We start from the raw sequence: 20,830 nt of genomic DNA, 5'->3' as shown, positions 1-20,830 counted from the left end.
GCAAACGCAATATAACTATACACATATAATACCGGTGTGGCTCTGTTCTTTAAGTTAAAAAGGGTACAAAGGCAGGCTCAAGTAAAAACAAACCATCCCTCCCATCCCCACCCCCCACCCCATTCATACAAGATCTATCAACCAAACCTCTCGCGAACCAACATCATCAGTTTCTTTTTGCCTTTGTAGATTTGTTTCAGGTTGTCAATAAACTGTGTAAACTGAATGTGTCCATCATGCGCCATTAAGAAGGTCTCTCGGGCTTTGCTGAGGAACTCTATAAACTCACTATAGTGCCGAGGACTGATGTGTGTCAGCCGTGAGTGCGTTGTGTTAATGTAGGCCCCAATCGTGGCATCCAAGAGTTGCCTCAAGGGGGCTTTGTCCAGTGACATGAGCTTACCAGAGTTCCTCCTCCCATGTAGTCCCACCATGCCAGGAGTGGTCAGAGTGCATCTGCGCAAAATGTCTGACAGTACCGTTGCACACTTGACACTCTTGACCACCAGAGGTATTATAGCTGCAAGCTCATTTTTACCAAGGGAGTGGCTAAGCGCACAGGCCCACAAAACGTCATTAATGGCAGGGTGTGTGTCCTGATTGTAGCTCAGGTTGAGATGGGTCATGGCCAGGGTGGCCAGCTTGTAGGCCCTCATGGGGTACCCGCGGTGCTCCATGTACCGTGCTATTGTAAAGAGCTGTGTATAGCTCATGCCGGTCGTAGCAGCGTCGAGAACAATTTGGTATGCCGTCTCGAAAGCTATGTGATCCTTTTCACAAAGGGTTAGCGCAGAGAGGGCACAGTTCTGTGGATCCTTCATGGCACACTGCAGTGCAAGTGTCCGGGCGCTGCTGGCCAGCTTTTCCTGCTGGTGGCAGTCCAGGTGGAGGCGGACAATGGTGCTGTTGGACATCACGGTAGTTGCAACTATACTTGTGGCCTCGGTGGGAGTAAAGAGTGTAAACCAGGTCTGCATGATGCTGTCCAGGGCATAAACCCCTGCAAGGAACACAAACAGGCTCTATTACTGACAAGGAGGCTGGCCAGAGGTTCTGCCTTATTTTGACTTTTACAACCAGTGTTTACATTGTTAGCCATCACAGGACATGAGCTAGACTAGAAAACCCTGTAAGGTAATATGCCTGGGAGAAACCTTTAAAAATAAGGTCATTATGAATTGTTATTCAGTGAAATGCTGAAAGGAACATGAACTTGCTATAATAAAGAACCAATCCTCTTGGTAGCTGGTATTTGTACTGTGCTGCTTGCCATTTCAGACAATGGCTTTTTGCTAATGAGTTCTAGTTCACTGGGGCTTCCTGTCAGAATCTGAGGTCAAAAATTGAAACCCTCACCAAAACAGGGACTTTACATGGCTTGTGTGCTTGTGTGTAAGGTAAAAGTACACATAATACAAAATTTTAAAACACACAAGCTGGAAAATGTGGCCCATAATCAAGAGAATAAAGTCAATAGAAGCAGACCTACAGATGAATTAAACGTTGTAAATAGCTGACTATGTCTTTAAAATAATCACTTTACATTCATAGACCCAATATGCCTCACTTGTAGGAAAATCCTAAAAGTGAATGATTTGAAGAGAAGGTACTAGGTCTCAGAGAGAAATCAGGTTTGTATCTCGGGGCAGGGGTAGAGAAGTTATGTGGCAGTTCTTAAATTAGTATTATCTTTGTATTGCTTCACTAAAGCATGACTTTAATAATGTAAAGATAATCTTTGTATTGAGACCAATGTCCCTTTTCCAAAATAAGAAACCATTATACATTAGTGAAAGAAAAATAGTAATTTTATAGTATATGCTGTGTCATATCTAAACACTTGGATGGTAGTGTTTTCTCAGCATGAAGTATGTATCCCTTTCTGATGCAAATAAGAAAAAAGAACGTTTAACCAATATTTATTTTAAATTGCAACCGTTGGGTAAGGTGGCTCACGCCTGTAATCCCAGCACTTTGGGAGGCTGAGGTGGGTGGATCACGAAGTCAGGAGATCAAGACCATCCTGGCTAACATGGTGAAACCCCATCTCTACTAAAAGTACAAAAAATTATCCGGGCGTGGTGGCAGGCATCTGTAGTCCCAGCTACTCGGGAGGCTGAGGCAGGAGAATGTCATGAACCCAGGAGATGGAGCTTGCAGTGAGCCGAGATTGTGCCGCTGCACTTCAGCCTGGGCAACAGAGCGAGATTCCATCTCAAAAATAAAGAAATAAATAAATAGCAACCATTTGTTTCTGTTGGCATTCTTGCTGGGAATGTACAGTTTTCTTCTGAACTGATCTACTGCTGTAGCGGGGAAATAGTTAGCTGAAGGGCCTCACAAAATGGCAGCTTATGGACAGCCAGGGAATCTTCTCATGGCTAGCTACAATTGCTCACACATCTGGAAGATCACCTAAACCACACCCAGTGGGCATCATTTCTCTGCTGGATACCATGATGTATGCCTTCAGATGATAAAGAAGAAAAACAGTGCAACTAGGTAACTTTATATATATTAACTGAATAAAAACAAAACAGTTTACTCACTGACTTATACCATTTTAAGTAAGAGGCTGGAGCTTCACAAATGTGATCAATTCAAAGTTGAATAATACCAATATGTATAACTGAAGATTAGGGGTGGGGGTCGGGGAAAAGGGAGCCGTTGTAGACGGCTAGAGGAGCCTTGGAGAAGTCAAAGTAAAAGAGTGAATATGTTCATGTGTCTGTAACTGACAAGTTAAATCCTACCATGAGGCACTTGGGAAAGCTTCTGTTCCAGAGTTTACCTACCGACTTCAGTAGCACATGTTACCAGCCACCTCACCATCTCCCGCCGTCGCCAATTTAAGGTTGACAGTGTCATTCGCATAACCTATAAAAGCAGGATAACAAAATGTTTTGGAAAATTATCCTCAGTCAATGAAAAAAAAAAGGGGATAAACTATAAGGTATATAAGGCATACCTACTGTCTACCACCAGGAAGATGAAAGCACAATTTAGAGCAAAGCTCTACATACAAATTTGGATTTGTCCATGGCTACCCCAGGTGGCCTTGCCGCAGCCACATTCTCCTCCTGGCAAGAGGCCCACATTCTCCTCCTGGTGGGCCCACTGACCAGATGTGGTATCTGAACCAGTTACTCCATCCCTCATCTGCAAAATCAGAGGGCTGGACTGGAGCATTAAACATAGCCCATGCCCTTTTTCCCTCCCCATATTTAACATTCCATAGTTCAATTTCTGAGGCTCCTATGAATTCATTCTAACCAGGAACTCTCAGTGGGGAAAGAGGTATTTTAAAATAATCATTTTAGTTATTCCTTCAATCTCTGGTTGCTCTTTTCTGGTGACCATGAAGGTAACTCCAGGTTTATGGGGGAAAGAATCATCCTTGATATCATTAGTGATCTGATTTTGTTTTTCACTTTCTAATAAGAAGTCCTTAAATACACATATCCACCTCTTTGTACTTCCTCCATTCTTTAAGATTCAAAATATCCAGGGATGGCCAGGTGCAGTGGCTCACGCTTATAATCCCAGCAATTTGGGAGGCCAAGGAGGGCAGATCACAAGGTCAGGAGTTCGAGACCAGCCTGGCCAATATGGTGAAACCCCATCTCTACTAAAAATGCAAAAATTAGCTAGGTGTGGTGGTGCATGCCTGTAGCCCCAGCTACTCAGGAGGCTGAGGTAGAAGAATTGCTTGAACCCAGGAGGCAGAAGTTGCAGTGAGCTGAGATTGCACCCCTACACTCCAGCCTGGTGACAGAGTGAGACTCCATCAAAAAAAAAAAAAAAAAAAAAAAACCCACACACGCACACAAATATCCAGGGACATCATATCCCCAAAGGCCCTCTTGGATTCCTTCCTAGGTTCCAGAAATACTCACAAAGAGCCTGTGAGATTCCTTCTTAGGTTCTAGAAAGCATGAGGCAAGGAATAAGCTCTCATGCATATCCTATTTACCAAGAATTCCAAATAACGAGAAAGCTCATGCTAATGGTTCTTTCTGCATCACATCTTTAAGATGAGGCAAATGGTGACAAAAATTAGCCAAATAACAAGAATTAAAAAAAAAAAAAAAACCCTGCTGAACCATCACTGTATAGCTTAAAAGTAATCTTCTATACCTTTTGCTTGTACAGTACTCTATGTTACAGTGGTAGGTACATTTTCCTGTGATCCCATTATTTAAACATTATTAGTAAGGGAGAATCCACAACTAAAAAACCAGATTAATTATCCAATCAGGGGATTATACTCCCCAAACTTTAGGTAACTGAGGTATAACAATTTTGTTCACTGCTTTTTAATGGGAAGAAAGCAAATGTTAATAGAGATTCCATGAGAAAAATAGAAACAAATTTTTTAGTTCCTGGTTTATACAGTGATCTGTTCAGAAACTATAAGGAAGCAAACATCTATCTGCTTGACTAACTCAAAACGTTCTTGGTATTCTGTTCTGCTGAAATCTAAAACTGGCCTCTGGCCCGATCACTCCTCCTTTACCTATTTTTCTCAGAGTTATTAAAAGGAGCTAGAACTGCCCACCTATTATGAAAATGCAAACATCAATAAAAATTTTTACTTCCTCTAAAAATTTGTCCCTAACAACTGACTCTTCATTATACATGCTAGCTTTATTTAAGTCTCTTGTTAGCAATAATTCTTCTCCTTTCATTCAAAGAAGAAACCGTGCCGTTAAGGCTGCAATTCAGAAAATGATTTTCTTAATTGAAAGATACAACTTAGGCTTCTAAATGTACAGTCCCTGCACCTCACATAGCAGTCTGGTTCAGCTGGGAGTGACCACGTCTCTGAAATCCAGTTCTCTCCTGAAGTCTAACAGATTTGTACTCCAAAGACTCATTTACCTGCACTCAAAAATCCAATCAAACAAAAACAACCCTAAGTGGTGCCTTTATTTAGCAGTCTTTGATGTCCCAGGAAAGACTACCAGTCATGTACCTGCAGGCCCAGCTCCAGAGACACTTTCAAAAGAGTGATGTCTGGCAAACTGTCCATGAGAGTTGCTATTTTAAATGCATCTTGGGCAAGCTTGAAGATGTGTGATGAGGAGTGAATGTTTTTCTGGATGGATTCTAATACTGTTTCCAGCCTCCGAACATCGCCTGCAATGAACAAGGGAAAACCAAACCAAACCAAATCAAAGCAAAGCAAGACAAACAAACAAACAAACAAAAACCATACAACCATACACATACACAAAGGGGAAAAAAAGAAACAAAACAAAACATAAAGCACAAGTTATTTACCTAACATGTTCCCAGATGGCACACAACTAGGGCTCCCATAATTACTGCAATGTCTGTGAATCTCGGCTTCACAGAAAAAGATACACCGAGACACGCCCTCAATGACTCAAGGCACAGATGAACCAGAACCAACGTGAGACAGCAAACAGCTCTCCTAGTTCCTTCTCATGTATTTTTGGTGAATATTTCAGGAAGAAAAAAATGTAACCCAACTTTTAAATCTGCTTCTGAATTTCAACCATTTATATTTTCTTGGCATAGTAACTAACCTGAGCTCTGCTGGCAGCAAGTTAATGATGCAGGTAAATGAGGAAAATGCCACCTGTTTTGCCTTAAAAGCTAACATCTAAAGAAAAAGATCCCTTCAACCTATCTGACATTAACACCACTACTGACAATTTCATAGAAAACAAGACTTAAAAAAAAATAAACAGGCAAACAAATGAAACAATTATGAGGCCTCAGGACAGTACAGTACCTTTGGCTGCAGTTAGCATGGTGGATGCCAGCTCACACTGCTGGGACTCAATGTGGCTTAGAGTGAACCAGCGAGGGTAGCGGTTGGGAACAACTGATGCAATGTGGTGTGGGCGGGTGAGGTCTCCTGATGGAGCAGTAGATTCCAATACTAGTAACCTATAATGAGAAGACAAGGAAGGTGGCCCCTAGTTATTTCTTGTCCATTTCCTTGGCCAGAAAGACTGGTCAGCAGAAGCCAGAGGAGTGGGTAGATGGTCAGGCCTCTAGTTCAGGAAGGGCTGGTACAGCTATACTCTGCTGTGCGGATGCAAAATATCTAGATTTGTTTGACTATTAATTGTTTGCTATTAATAACTGTTCATCACCCAAACCTTGTTAATTGTTCATCACCCAAACCTAAGAGATTTTCTTTCTTCAGCACCATTCGGAAAAGTACAATATTCAGAGAAATTAAGATATGCAAACACTGAAGAACTTTTAAACACAGGTCTTGATGTTTACCTACGAATTCTGAATTGTATGACTCAAAAAATAAATCAACAGAAACTGGTAGTGAAATGGATATTTAAGACTGAGATCACAGTCAGGAAGCAGTGAATACTTAAGATGAGTAAGCTTAACCTATTTAAACATAAAACAAGAAGGGAAGTAAAACGAAAATTGCCTCCTTTCCATCCATTTATACTTTCTGCACAATTAGTTTCTTATGACTCCAGGAATTTGACATTAGACTATGTTCTACCAACCATATTAGAGAAGATAAATGCCACCTAACTGTCTGTCCATTGACAGTTTTGCATAAATTCAGAATGATTTCTGATTTTTTGTTAAGAATATACTGTCATGACGAAACCCTGTTTCTATAAAAAATAAATTAGTTGGGTATGGTGGCATGCACCTGTAATCCCAGCTACTTGGGAGGCTGAGATGGGAGGATCAACAGCCTGGGAGCCACGATTACACCACTGCACTCTTGCCTGGGCAACAGAAAAATAACCCTGTCTCAAAACAAATAAAAAAAATATGCTGATGAAAAAATTTCTCACAACAAAGCACATATTTAGTAATCTCTTCTAAAAGTACCAAAAAGATTAGTAGAGTACCTAAAACTGAAATAATTTATTTACAACCATCAAAATGCTGGCCTTCATTCAAGTACACCAGTGTTAAGAACTATGAAATAAGGTAAGAGCTGGAGACCAAGGAGAGTCAGCTGGGTCTGGGAGTGATGCTGGCCTCAAGGCCCCACCCAAGAGCAATTATTGTCTGGTAAGCCAAATGGCTCATTCTCTTCTCCTTTTATCTAGGAACAAAAAGATGTTAGTGGTAGAGAAGGTGGCAAGGTAGGCAGTTAAGTAGTAAGAATATTGGCAGGGTTGCTATTTAGCTTTTGTTTAAAACTCAGGAATATCCTCGTATTCACAGGCAGGTCTTGCCAGACTTACTGTAGAAGAAACTAATCAACATCCCTGGGAAGATGAGAAAATGAGAGCCGAAGATGACCTTCCTCAGCCTTCCCCTTTCAGAAGGACTAAGAAGCAAGTGAGCTACATCTCTCTTTTCCTTCCTGTTCCCTGGACCACCTTGCAGTACCTGGTGGGGTACATTACCTGCCTTCCATGGCAGACCTTTGGCAGGACAGTAGTGGCAGATAGAAGAGAGAAACTGGAAAAAAATTCCCCTGTACCCTGCTAGTATTCCCCATGAAGAAACTGCCTTGGCAGCAACCAAGGACAAATATAAATGAGTTTGTGAGTGTTAGAAAAGCAAGCCTTTCTGCCTGGCACATACCATTACATAAGCCAGAACCACACAGAAACTTTATGCTATTTTACCCTTAAACTTTGCCAGGGGTAGTAGCAACAGCATCTGGTGGCATCATAACATTAACATCTTCCCTTTAAAACAAGATTCGAATTCCTAAGATTTGAGTAAGTATAGAGCTGAGCATATGTCTTCATAAGACAGCTTCCATTTCAGCTTCCAAAAATGAAAATAGGAACTCACTTATTATAAAATCGTGCTCTAAAACATAAACCAAGTGGTATAATGTAATCTGGTGGGGGACTTTTGTTGATGTTTGTTATTGACTTATTTTTTGGTATTTTAAAAATAGAAAAAAGAATACTTAGGAAGATTCTCTAGCAAGTTAGTAAGATTCCATATTGCCAAGGAAAGCATGTGAAATTATAGGATGTCAGCCTTAAAACACACTGACACATAGGTATACACAGAGACACACACATCCTTATCACTGCATAAAAAAAGAGGCATCCTGATAGATATAAGCTACACTCAATACTTTCAGAACAGAGTGACTTTGGGGACACTGGTAATTTATAGGTAAGGGTTTGTTTTAGAATCTACTTCACTGATTACAGACATAGAATCTTTGATGAAAAGCTTCTTGAGATCAAACTATTAATCAGCACACACAAGCTTTTAGGTCTATAACATGGCTTGTCCTTAGGTGATTATAAGGGTATCTAATCTGTACTTTCCATTAGAAGCATAGGAGTGTTTTATTAATTTTTTTAAAGGAAAAAGAAAATGCTGATGTTTTAAGATGGATGTTCCTTTTAGGTCCTTAAAATTTAAAGGTCATATGTAAGATTAAAATATAATCTTGAACTCATTAAAATATTCACCTTGAACAAATGTGATAAAAATAATTATTAGGTGAAATAACTTTTAAAAGAATGCAGAAATAAAAAGGTGGGTGGTAGAGAACAACATATTCCAATTGTTATTGCTGAAAAGGAGGGACCGATGAGGAGATGGAAGCAGTCAGAAGGGAGGCAGGCAGAGCCTGGAGGACACCAAATAGTGACTCCTTCACTGCTAAATGCACGTCCCACCTTCTCTCAGTCCCCTGTGATTACAGATGTGCCTTGGTAATACAGGGAGTTGCTTTCCTGCACTACTGATGGAATGTGGAATTACGGCAGGTGTGAAGATCTCCTTCAATTATATTCAATCAAGTATATTTATTATTTACGACTGTTTCAAAAATCAATTTTTTTCAAAACAATTAATTATTTATGAAGGTTTCAACTGTTGCTGTTTTGTGATTAAACTTGGCCTGAATTGTGCTTCAAGAAAAAGTAGGAAAAAGCCACGGTGTCCTTGAGTCTGAAAGCAGCAAGGATAATTCTTCCCTTACTTTAAACAGAAGCAAAACAAGCCAACAAGCAAATCACCTCGACAACAATCCAGAAAGCATAAATAAATAGTTTCTTTAGCTTCTCTGCTGTCTATAAGAAACATGAAGGAGTAAGTCAGTTAACAGCCATGCTTCCCAGTGGGAATGTGGCCTGCCTCTGCCCAGCTGGGCTGTGAATACGTACCGCATTGCTCTCAGTGCAATTTTGTATGCCAGTTCAGCATCGTGAGGTAGGAGAGAGGTGAAGAGATACTTGGCAAATGTGTGCATTGGAACGCTCTCCCGATGGATTATTTCGCCTAAACCACTATATGGTCCGGCTGTGGGAAGAGAGCATATACATTTTACATTCCTAAAAAATGAACTATAACTTCTTGTAAAGCATATCTTTAAAATGTCATGTAAAGTTACAACATATACAAACTAATCTAGTTAAGAATTTCATGTAAATGGCATAGAAAGGAATACAATTCTTAATCAAAAATAATTCTTCAGGGTATAGTATCCCTTACAGATTTCACCTCTTAAACAAACCCCTAACTGTCCCACAGCTAAATGAAAAACCCAGAACTCAGGGGCACAGAGCATTCACAATACAAGTGCCTCACAGAAAGGAACCCTCTATAGCATAAAACCTCGCTGCATTTGAGCAACATCCTCTCTCAATGTGTGGCATCCGAGCATCGTGATTTGCAAATGCACAGATGACTCCACAGCCTAACTACGGAACCTACCCCTGGACCCAAGAAGGGTTATGGGCACAAATATGCCACGTTTCCAGAAAATGGTGCTCTGTTCAGGGGTGACAGGTGTGGGAAGATTCTGAACCACAACTCTCTAACTATACACATTGTTGCCTCTAATGAGTAGTAACAGATATTAATTCCTAGAAAGTGATTGTTAATAAAAAGAATAGTTACCCATTTGATACACGCTATAGGCACAAGAAAAAAAATAAAGTTACTGAAAATCTACTACTCTTTAGGCTCCCGAAAGCCGATTTTAAAAGCAAAATTACACTTAGGCTGTCAAAGTTCATTTCTTAGTAAATTCTGACAGGCATGGTGGCAGAGCTGACTTCCCCTGTGTGCTCCTTGAATGCTGCTTTGAGAAGGGCAACACAGACTTTTAAAATAAATTCTGAAAGGAAACCACAGTGGTTAGTTCAACCACTTTGCACTAAGGTACTCTGAGGTTTAGTTACTGTAAAGTGTTTAATAAATTAGTTTCCATGTCACCTTTGGGTAACATCTGTTTCATGATTTCTAGAATTATGAACCATGACACCACTGCTCAGAGGACACGCTATATTTGTTTTCCATGAGAAAAATCAGTGTGGTGAAGAGTTTAGAATGCAAGAAATGCACTTCAGAAGAAAAAAATGGTAAAAGCAGTTCCTGAACTGGTGTTTGGTTAAGAGCACATTATATTCTAGATCATTTTAATGGAGGTTATTTTTTAATTCAGTTCAGTTTTTTGTATTTTTGAATTATTCATTATTTAAGTACTTTAAAAATCATACAAATTTTTTCACCTAAACTAACATCTAATCTAAATCTCTAATTTTTCCAAATCCATTAATCTTTAATTTTAAATGTTTTAGTGATTTGATATTCTTCAAAAGTTCATATAGCCTTATGATTGCACCTTTTGTTCATATAGCAAGGTTACATTATTTAAGTTATTAACTGTTACAGACTAAATATGTATGTCTTCCCAAAATTCACATGTGGAAGCCCCCAGCCCCAATGTAATTGTATCTGGAGTTGGGGCCTGCATTAAAGTAAAATGAGGTCATAAGGGTGGGACCCTGATCCAACAGGATTAGTGTCCTTGTAAGAAGAGACACTGGAGAGCTTGATCTCTCCGTGACGTGAAGACACAGAGAAAAGATAGCTGTCTTCAAGCTAGGAAGAGTGTCCTCATCGGAAGCCAAAGATGAGGCTGGCAGCATGATCTTAAACTTCCCAGCCTTCAGAACTGTGAGAAATACATTTCTGTTATTTAAGCCACACAATCAGTGGTATTTTATTATGGCAGCCCAATCTAAGACACTAACTCTATTTTACTTAAGGACTAATTATAGCAAATCTATAGATTAGCCACAGTCTTCATTTCTCCTCCATTTTCTTTCACTGGTTCCCTTTAAACCACCAAGTTACCTTTTTTTGTACTATTCAGGAGATTCAGGATACATAATTAATTTTTTGCTATGATACCACCCAACAAGTAAAACATTTAGTCAGGTATCCAATAATTATTTGTGTATTAATAATTAGTGTAATTCCTGGACTCTAGTGTACTACTGAATAATGACAATTTGGCACTTGACATTTGGCACCAAGTTTCCCCAGAGGTGCTTGTTCAATATGCTAATTTATCTATCCAATATTGTGGCCAGGAGAGATGAATACTAGTAACAATACTGGGTTACTGCTTCCTCTTTCCAGATATCTCGGCCTGCTAACTAATTTGCCTCTGACATTTGCAAAGAGTATAACTGCATGAAGAACCTGGTGCCCTCGTGTAGTCAATTCAGTCATGGAGTTCTCAATCTTCTAGCATTTACAGTAATGGCCCTGTGGCCTCCCCACCTTGGACTGCCTCCTGTCCTGCACCTATTCACTCTTTGTGGGCCTTGCAGGGCCAGGAAAGGAGAAGAGGCAGAGATGAGTCAACAGTGCTCCTTCTCAGGCACAGTACTCATAAAAATGTTTGACGGGAGGGATGGACTAATCAAGACTAGGGCAAAGTTCAAAAATATTCATGAAAAATGAACATAGAGACACATTTAGGAAGGTAAATATAAACACCATGCACCATCAACTTTGAAAATCACAGATCTTCCTTCTAAACTTCAGTAAAAGGGAAATCAAAAGTCAGTCAGTATAGCCAGTGACAGGCAGCATTTAAAAACTGTTTGTGACTAATGACATTGCTTATAGCAAAAGGAATTATATGGAAGAAAACTGAAAGAAAACAGTAATTGAAGAATCAGGATCACTCCTGAAATTTGTCAAGATGGGCTCTTTATCTTTATAGGGAAAAAAAACAGGTTCATGAGAGTGCTTCAAAAAATTGCTATTAGGAATTTTTACCAAAATTAAGCACCTTAATTTTACCAAAATTAAGGTTTACCTGAAGTGCATTTTCCCTTTAAAATGCATTTCTAAAACATATAAAAGTATAATATGTTTGAAGAAAATGTTTTCTTTTAAGTAGATCTTTTGCTTCGGACAAATAAAAGGGGTGCTGAAAATCTAAATCCTTCCCTATATGTAGTAGTTCTGAACAGAAGATGAATATAACATACTTTATGAGCCTATCAATCACAGAGAATCCCATAATAACACACTAATAACACACGTACTTGAGAGACAGAAGCAATAGTTAGACACTACCTAAATTTGCACAAAAGATTACACTACCACACTAATTAGACTTACCTTTTTAGAGGGAAAAAAAATCTGAAAAATAGTGTCAGCCAAAATTTGTTAGGCCCTTTAAAACTTAACCTTATGAGAAGAAGGAAATTAGACCATGCTTCAGAGATTCTATGAAACTTTTTCCTTGATGAATCTGTGCCTAATGAATCCTCTGGAATAACTAGTCGGTGCAGTAGAAATTCACTCCCGCAGCCTTCAGTCCTTTGTTAGCGTGTGCATATGACATATTCAAAACCCAAGTGTCATGTAACTGCCAATAATTTGGAGGAAGGCCAGCCAATTACTGTTTTATTATTTAATTGATCAAGGAAATAGGAACATAGCTGCCAATAATAACACCCTAAATATCAAAATTGCATTTATCTCAGGAACAACACAGTCTAAATGAAATGGGTCCTTTTCAAGGTTTGAGGCATTAAATGTGGCTATTTTGTAATAGGCTATCATATATAATCACCTAAAGCAAATGATACAAATCTAAACATCCATGCTTTTTTATTCAGTGACACTATTTTTTAGACAGCGAACATGTCTTCGACACCCCATGACTATAGCAATCAGGATAACAACCATATTAAATGCATTCAGATAGTACTCTTAACATAAGAAAGATTAGCCCCTAAGTCAACTTGGCTAAATAAGTGGAAAACTTCTGTATCAGACTACCTTCTAATAGGAAGACTGCTTGCTTGCGAAAAATTTTCACCAGTGTGTCATCCAATTCAATTTCCTGAAGCTTAGAAATGAGCTGCTCCTCATTCCGGCAAACTTTCTCTTGTGTGTACAGCCCATCAGGCATGATACGCTGCTGTCCTAGCCCTATCAGGGCTACTTCCACAGCCAGTGTTAAATAGGATTCCCCTTCTTCTAAGAATTTGTGTGCAGGTAGATGCTGGTATTCCAGAGACTTGCACTGTCCCATATTCTCTGCAAAATGCCACAAAAGAAATCAGAGTTCAGAAACTACTTTTGCAGATGATACGATAAGTACAAATATTTATACTTCCCAGTACTAGCAAATGAATTATTGACTAATGCTGAGAAAGCCAGAAAGCATGTTTTTTAGGCTAAAGTGCAGTCTTCCAGTATCTTTCTAAAAATGACCATGAATGATTAAATGTTTATATTTTGGGGGATATAACATTACAAATACTTTTCTGCCTTGAAGATAAATCACCAAAGAAAACTATAAATCTAAGACAATATGAACCAAGAATACTTAAGAGAAAAACAAAATTTAATTACACAATAGTTAAATTACACGATGACTTGCACTCACCACTTTTTAAATCCTGGCATTCAAAAAGTGTCCATAATAAAAACAGTAGGGAACACAACATATGTAACCCAATTTCAAGGTCCTTTTTATTATCCAAGAGTCATCAGTTATCACAAAAAAAAATGATTCTTTGAACATTCTCTTGTCTCCATTAAAGTGCTTCTATTATAAATTATAACAAACTTCAACCATCAAACTCTTAAGGAAAGTGAATTCAGACTCATGCCTTTCACCCTCCTGACAGTGTTTGGGTTACCCACAGTCCATGAAGGCAACTATCACGGGGGAAATTATGAAGGGGCAAGACCTGAGCTCACCTAGCCATGGAAACAACAAAGAGACATCCTTACTCCCTGCCTTACCTCCACCCACTGCCCTCGGGCAGTCTTTTGAGACAAGATGCTTAAGTTTCAATGGGCCAAAGTGAAATCTCAAAACACAGCTTTCAAGGAATGTGTGATATAAAACAGTTTTAAATGACATTTAATACTCCCCCTTAAAGTAGACTACAATATTTAAGTGACAAGTCACTTTCAAAGCAAAGACAAATTTGAAAAGCACCTAAACTAGATGTTCTAGTTCTAAATGCTAAGATGTACATCTTTATTTTATATCTTTATGCTAGGAAGTAGTCATAAATGTGAATAAATTCTTAGATGCAGAATCACTGGTGAGAAGAGAATAAATATTTTTCAGATCCTCGACACATGCTGCCAACTATCAACTCTAAAGATTTTCCCAGTTTTGTAGCAGCCTGCGAAAGCAGGAGAGTACCCATTTTCTTGCTCTCTTGCTAACCAAAGGCGCTGTTCACTATATGATTCCATAAAACATAATGTAAAGAAAAACAATGACTACTGCTATTCAGGGTTTAGAAAAAGAAAAGCACACGAGACAAATGTCAATGGCTTTACCTGTAAAATCTGAGAACCCAGAGAGGTTCTCATCATCAATGCGGCAAGCTTCCATAAGGCTACTGAAGAGAGTGCCTACAGGGTCCAGAGGATGTCCAACCCAGCCCTCCAGATTGGTTATCGAGGTTATGCTTTTATGGGGTAGCTCTGTGTAAGAAAAGGGAATTGAGAGATAGGGGAGTAGAAGGGAGATGAAGGGAAAGAAGTGGGGAGAACAGAGGCTTTACCATTTAAAAGCAGCATCCTGATAAATCAGTTCTGAATTCTGTTGGAAATTCCTCTTTAATTAAGACACCAATCAAAGGGTACCATAATCCCCAACTTGTCAACTATTTTGAGTTCTAAATGTTCATCTGTAAGTCATATAAATGGTACTGAATTCCCAGGACAGCTCCCAAACATCTATTTAATTCATATGTCTAGGTTACCGAGTTAACATTATTACCTACACTATTAAATTATGTTGTATAGGGAAAAATGAATTCCAAATTTTCTTCTGAGAAGTTAGGAACAACTCCCCCACTTCCCTAGGAGGGGGCATGAGAGAGGACTAAGAAGTCCCATTGGAATTATCAGTTGGTAACTCTACCATGACATACAGAAGAGACCTCTCGATATCAGTGTTAACTGGGTCATCTAAATTGAGGACTTGAAGGCAGCTGTAGCTTGGGTTAGACTTGTATTCCCACATGAATATCCTTAAATTACCCCTATCACCCTATGAAAGTCTTCCCTAGTGTTAATCTGTAAGCCATTTAAGAGACAACCTTTGCCATAAAGGGGAATGATAACAGACGATTATATATAATTTGAATGAAATAACTCCTTTTCATTTTCTTCACAGAATATTAACACTTTCAAGTTAAACTGCAGAATGCTGAGAAAAAAAAGCTATGTTTAAGATATATTTCATTGTTGTAAATAATGCTATATTTTACATCTAAGTGTTTACTAAAGTAATAAATAATAGTAGCTCCTTCTTTTCTCATTTTTGAGATGGAGTTTCACTCTTGTTGCCCTGTCTAGAGTGCAATGGCGCGATCTCGGCTCACTGCAACCTCTGCCTCTTGGGTTCAAGAGATTTTCCTGCCTCAGCCCCAAGTAGCTGGGATTTACAGGCAAGGGCCATCATGCCTGGCTAATTCTAGCAGCTCCTTCTTAAAGGAAAACATAATAAAATTTACATACAATATAAAATGTACAAGAAAAATATTGCCATGTAAATATCTGAAGAGTCATTCCATAAATCCAACATTCCTTCACAAGTCTTCTGGTTTTAAGCAATCAACCACCAGTACATAAAAATGAAAAACAGGCCGGCGTGGTGGCTCACGCCTGTAATCCCAGCACTCTGGGAGGCTGAGGCAGGCGGATCACCTGAGGTCAGGAGTTCGTGACCAGCCTGGCCAAAATGGTGACACTCCGTCTCTACTAAAAATATAAAAATTAGCTGGCCGTGGTGGCGGGTGCCTGTAACCCCAGCTACTCAGGAGGCTGAGGCAGGAGAATCGCTTGAACCCAGGAGGCGGAGGCTGCAGTAAGCCATGACTGTGCCACTGCACTCCAGCCTGGGGGACAGGGCGAGACTCCATCTCAAAAAAAAAAAAAAAAAAAAAAAAAAAAAAAAAGAGGAACGGCTTGGCACAATGTATTGAAATTTAAGTTGATTCCTAGATGCCTTGAAAAGGTCCTTCCCTTCAGTTTCTGTCGCTGGCTTTCATAAACATAATTAGCAGGAAAAAAGGAACATGAGCACTACTCCTGGAAACAACCAAATAAATATGTTTGCTTAAATATATATATATATGGATGGGGCTAAGGGAAATGCTGGCTTATATAAACAAATATATTGTCAAGTGATGGAAACTGAGGAAATATGAGGAATCAAAAATAAATCAAATAAATCTTTTTTTTCAGAATCAATAAGCTAACATATCATGCCAAATAGTTTTGGAAATGTATAAGATATTCCATTTACTAATCTTGGCCCATAACAAGTAACTGTTATGGTACTTTAGACTTGTAACAGCTATGAAAAGCCTATTTTTTAAATATGGAAAAACAATTACCAAAAATAAAAGTTGGGAAAGACACAGGTATAGATATGTAATCCTAGTAATACTCAAGAATGGTTGGGAATAAAAGTTTTCATAGCTTGCAAGGTAAAAGAGAAATGGGTCTAAGAATGACTTAGACCTAAAGGTTACAGAATTATCTCAAGGACAATCAAAGGAGTCTAAGTTAACATACTCTGTAACTTACCCAAATGTAAGTTTAGGAACATTAGTTAGGACTTAATATTTTTACACTTTCCTATTTTATTACATTTTAAACAAATTTTAAAAATCAACATTTATTCATAAAATGTATAATATGATTTTTTAAAAAAATCAGATGATTGGCCGGGCGCGGTGGCTCAAGCCTGTAATCCCAGCACTTTGGGAGGCCAAGACGGGCGGATCACGAGGTCAGGAGATCGAGACCATCCTGGCTAACACGGTGAAACCCCGTCTCTACTAAAAAATACAAAAAAACTAGCCGGGTGAGGTGGCGGGCACCTGTAGTCCCAGCTACTCGGGAGGCTGAGGCAGGAGAATGGCGTAAACCCGGGAGGCGGAGCTTGCAGTGAGCCGAGATCCGGCCACTGCACTCCAGCCTGGGCGACAGAGCGAGACTCCGTCTCAAAAAAAAAAAAAAAAAAAAAAAATCAGATGATCATCATGAACTGGCTTTCTTTTTGCACAGTATAACAAGTGTTGCACTCTTTGTTTGAATATTATCCTTTATACTATTCAGAAATCAATTCCTTTCACCATAGGCTGTGTATGTGTTGGAGGAAGAAGGATTTCAGAAAAATTTTCCAAAGTACCTAGCAATATATTTTGCACACACCAGTAATGATATGAAGAACATGGTGAACTGGACAAAGTCATGACTATTGGAGCTCTCACATTCTAATCCCATCTGAGCTTCCCCTTTCTTTGGTTCAAATGTAACTTTTGACTTTTTTTCACTGTAGAGTGATGGTGTTAATTTATATTCATAATACTTTCAATATAGAGTGTGTTAAAGTGCAAGTGTCTGTTAAAAGTTACAACAGACACTTGCTCCAAACTCTAGCCTTTTAATAATTTTTAGTTGTACTCTAGTATGTGTATAATCATCCAAGCATTAAAAACAAAAATATAACCAAAACAACAACAAAAACAAAAACCCAGCAACTAAAACTATGCCTCTTAATGAAAAATAAAATCACAGAGTGTAAACAAACCTGCTACAGAAACATAAAAATAAAATTTATACCTATGGAAGGAATAAGATGTGCATGGATTAATCAGAAAAAGCATATACATTTATTTATCTGATCAGGGTCTTATGCATGTAATTCAACCCTTTGCAATTATTATTACTCAGTAATGATTATTCAAAATTTCAAAGATTAATAAACTGAGACAAAGAGAAGTTAAATGTGTTCTTTCAGCTGACAGCTCATCAAATGTCATTTACAGAACTTGAAAAATCCAGTTCTGTTCTGGTCACTTTAAGTAAATATAATAACATGTCCTGATGTACAAATTATTACAGGTAAAAAGTTTTAGAATGCTTACACATTGTGCCAAGCTTTGTTTTAAGTGCTTTACAGAAATTAACTTGGTTTAATCTTCTCAACAACTCTAAGAGATAGGCCCTCTAACTGAGCCTCATTCCACAGAAGAGAATTCAAAATCACAGAGACATCAACTGATTGCCTAAGACACACATTTGGGACATTAGGATTGCTGGGATTCAGGCATAGGCTGTGTCCTTACTGTAAGAATTAAAATGCACTTCCACAAAATAAGGTATTAGCTAACATGCATTTTAAATAACTTAGACATACTAAATAGTTACTAAAACGACAAAGAAAATTCTCCCCCTTAAAAAATTAACCTGAGATACTTTAAAACAATCTTTGCTTACAACATTCAACTAAGAAAAAAAAAATGCCCCAAATTTCTCACAGATCAGCCATTAAATATTTTTAAATGAATGGTGAGTAAAGCCATCATCTATGGTTCTAGTTCTAAAAGCCATCTCTCCCAGAACACAAAACCTAGTAATGTCATCACCAAGAATCCCATTCTAATGGAAACAAACTCCTTCACATTCACCTTTTTTTTGGGTTCGGAACATTTCCAACTGTTTCTGCTGCTGTCGTCTTAATGTATTAACAATAGCTATTGCTAGTCTCAGTGCTTCTCTGGGGTACCCATGAGAACGTAATGCGTCCACTCTTGCACAGGCTGTAGGAACATGTTCTAAAACAGAAAGTCAAGGGGGTAAAGTTGCCACTGTCAGATATATCCATAAAAAAATAATTTAATAGTAAGATGTTTTTCCCAAAATACTATTAAAAAGACACAAGAAACCATTTCTGAACTTGGATTTGAATGAAAAACCCAGCTCCTATTGCCAAGCATTCATCCATCTCCCATTGAATCCTTCAATTCTCCACCTCCCACTCCAGTAATGCTATAGAAACTAAACAAAGAAGTAAGTCACGGAAATGTCTTTCCGGTTTGGTCACTTACCATGCCAGAGGGGCCACCCACGGGAGTCGAAGAGGGAGTTTTCAGTGTCGTCATGGTAACAGTAGTTGGTGTATAGGTCACTGTTGATAATGTGCTGCAAGTGGCTATCCTGCCAGTGGAGATCACATGCCTCGATGGCTCGGGTGAACACTGTCCGATGTGGCCTGTTCGATGAATCTGTTTTTTCCACAATTCAGAAAGCCGTGTCAGCTATTATTCACATGTGAATAAATCAGTCATACCATTCTGTGGCCAGATGTTCATGAACACACCCACACACATTGTCCTGCACCCCCTAAGCAGATGGGTGAAGGGTGAATACTCTCACATCCTAAGTACTAAGAGGCAGGTCAGCCCAAGAGCCACCATTCACTCACTTGTTTATCAAACACAAACATTCTGCAGCCATTAAAGCTAAGGTTAAAGGCGTCCTGCAAAAAGAATTGTCAAGTCTAGTTTCCATGCCAAATACACTCAAAGGAGGCACTCGGCACAAAATCACATGAAAACTCACTGCTCCCCACTTCTGAGGTGCTGTGGTGGGCTGCCCTGTTGGGATCAACAGCTCTCACAAACACTATGCAAGAGATGCGACACCAGCCATGGAACCTTTCAGGATTATGCAGTCAGCCTTTAAAGATATGCATAAGGGTTGTGCTTTTGGTTGTATTTTTTAACTATATTGTGCGGTTTTGCACAATTAAAACTATTATGCTTCTTGGGATATAATGCTTAAATACCACTTTATATCCCGAAGGGCATAAATGCATATATTTAACATTTCACAAAGCCACACAACATAGCTACAAAACAAACCAGCGCACTTACCTTGCCCCTACAGGCTGCCTCCTGACTCCTGGGCAGGTTCCATGACTGGTGTGATGTCCCCAGCATAGTGTATGCCGGGGCATCACAAAAGAGCAGAGCCATACACTCCGAAGAGGGTTCAAGTTTCAGGACCTGACGGAGAAAAGAAATGTTTGGGGAATAAAGGATATTCTCACCCCAACTCCTGGGATTATTCAATTCCTAAGGATCATATGGTTCAAATTCTACCTGCACACCCACCCCTTGGGTTCCCACTCTAAACTTACCTTCAACTGTGGCACAAACTTTAGCAATCCTCAGCTGGAAATCAGGTTAACAAACTATTTCTGTGTACTTAACCTAGTTCAAGTATAACCCCTTATTGTTCTGAGACTTAATTAAATGAGAAGCAAAATCTGGAGCTTCCTTCTTAATTGGTAAGATTTCATTTTCCTGTCAACTAGACCTTTGGCTGAGCACAGACATAAGGGAAAACACAAAAATCAAAGGACAACTGAATTGAGAAGAGATTGGAGAACTCATCTACGCCAACCCCTTTACTCTGCTGTTGGAACTGAAAAGCAAGGGAAGTAAAGTGACTTGCCAAGGTCACACCGTCAGGCAGTGACAGTGGAGACCAAAATACAGATATCCTTATTGCAAATTCAGCTAATTAAGCTGGTTTGGAAAGGCTTTTGACAGGTCTTTAACAAAGAGACATTACTTCAGTTTGGTCTCAGGTCAACTTAGCTATCTGTACCTGAATGGTAGACATATCAAAATGCATGTGTGATAGATCATTTGAGAGGCACAAATAATGATGATCTGTTATGGCTCCCACCCACACTCCTCATGGATGGATAGAGAAACTGCAAGGGAGAAGGCAA

General features: G+C 39.0%; 1 protein-coding gene across 1 annotated transcript in view; it reads right to left on the bottom strand.

Annotated features, from left to right (window-relative positions):
* Positions 1 to 20,830, bottom strand: part of ZSWIM6 (zinc finger SWIM-type containing 6) — a 235,281-nt gene that overhangs the window by 1,723 nt on the left and 212,728 nt on the right. Inside the window, exons 6-14 of the mRNA XM_030927202.1 lie at positions 19,137 to 19,313; positions 18,717 to 18,863; positions 14,566 to 14,712; positions 13,039 to 13,299; positions 9,111 to 9,246; positions 5,762 to 5,919; positions 4,976 to 5,139; positions 2,796 to 2,877; positions 1 to 1,000 (exon numbers count right to left, since the gene is read on the bottom strand). The exon at positions 1 to 1,000 is cut by the window's left edge and continues 1,723 nt beyond it. Coding sequence (XP_030783062.1) covers positions 138 to 1,000; positions 2,796 to 2,877; positions 4,976 to 5,139; positions 5,762 to 5,919; positions 9,111 to 9,246; positions 13,039 to 13,299; positions 14,566 to 14,712; positions 18,717 to 18,863; positions 19,137 to 19,313 — 2,135 coding nt within the window. The 3' untranslated portion in view covers positions 1 to 137. The remainder of the gene's footprint in view (positions 1,001 to 2,795; positions 2,878 to 4,975; positions 5,140 to 5,761; positions 5,920 to 9,110; positions 9,247 to 13,038; positions 13,300 to 14,565; positions 14,713 to 18,716; positions 18,864 to 19,136; positions 19,314 to 20,830) is intronic.

This window comes from Rhinopithecus roxellana, chromosome 3 (genome assembly GCF_007565055.1).
Source record: "Rhinopithecus roxellana isolate Shanxi Qingling chromosome 3, ASM756505v1, whole genome shotgun sequence".
Classification (NCBI taxonomy): Eukaryota; Metazoa; Chordata; class Mammalia; order Primates; family Cercopithecidae; genus Rhinopithecus; species Rhinopithecus roxellana.
The sequence above is the reverse complement of the archived record's forward strand: the minus strand, read 5'-3'. Positions and strand labels throughout refer to the sequence as shown.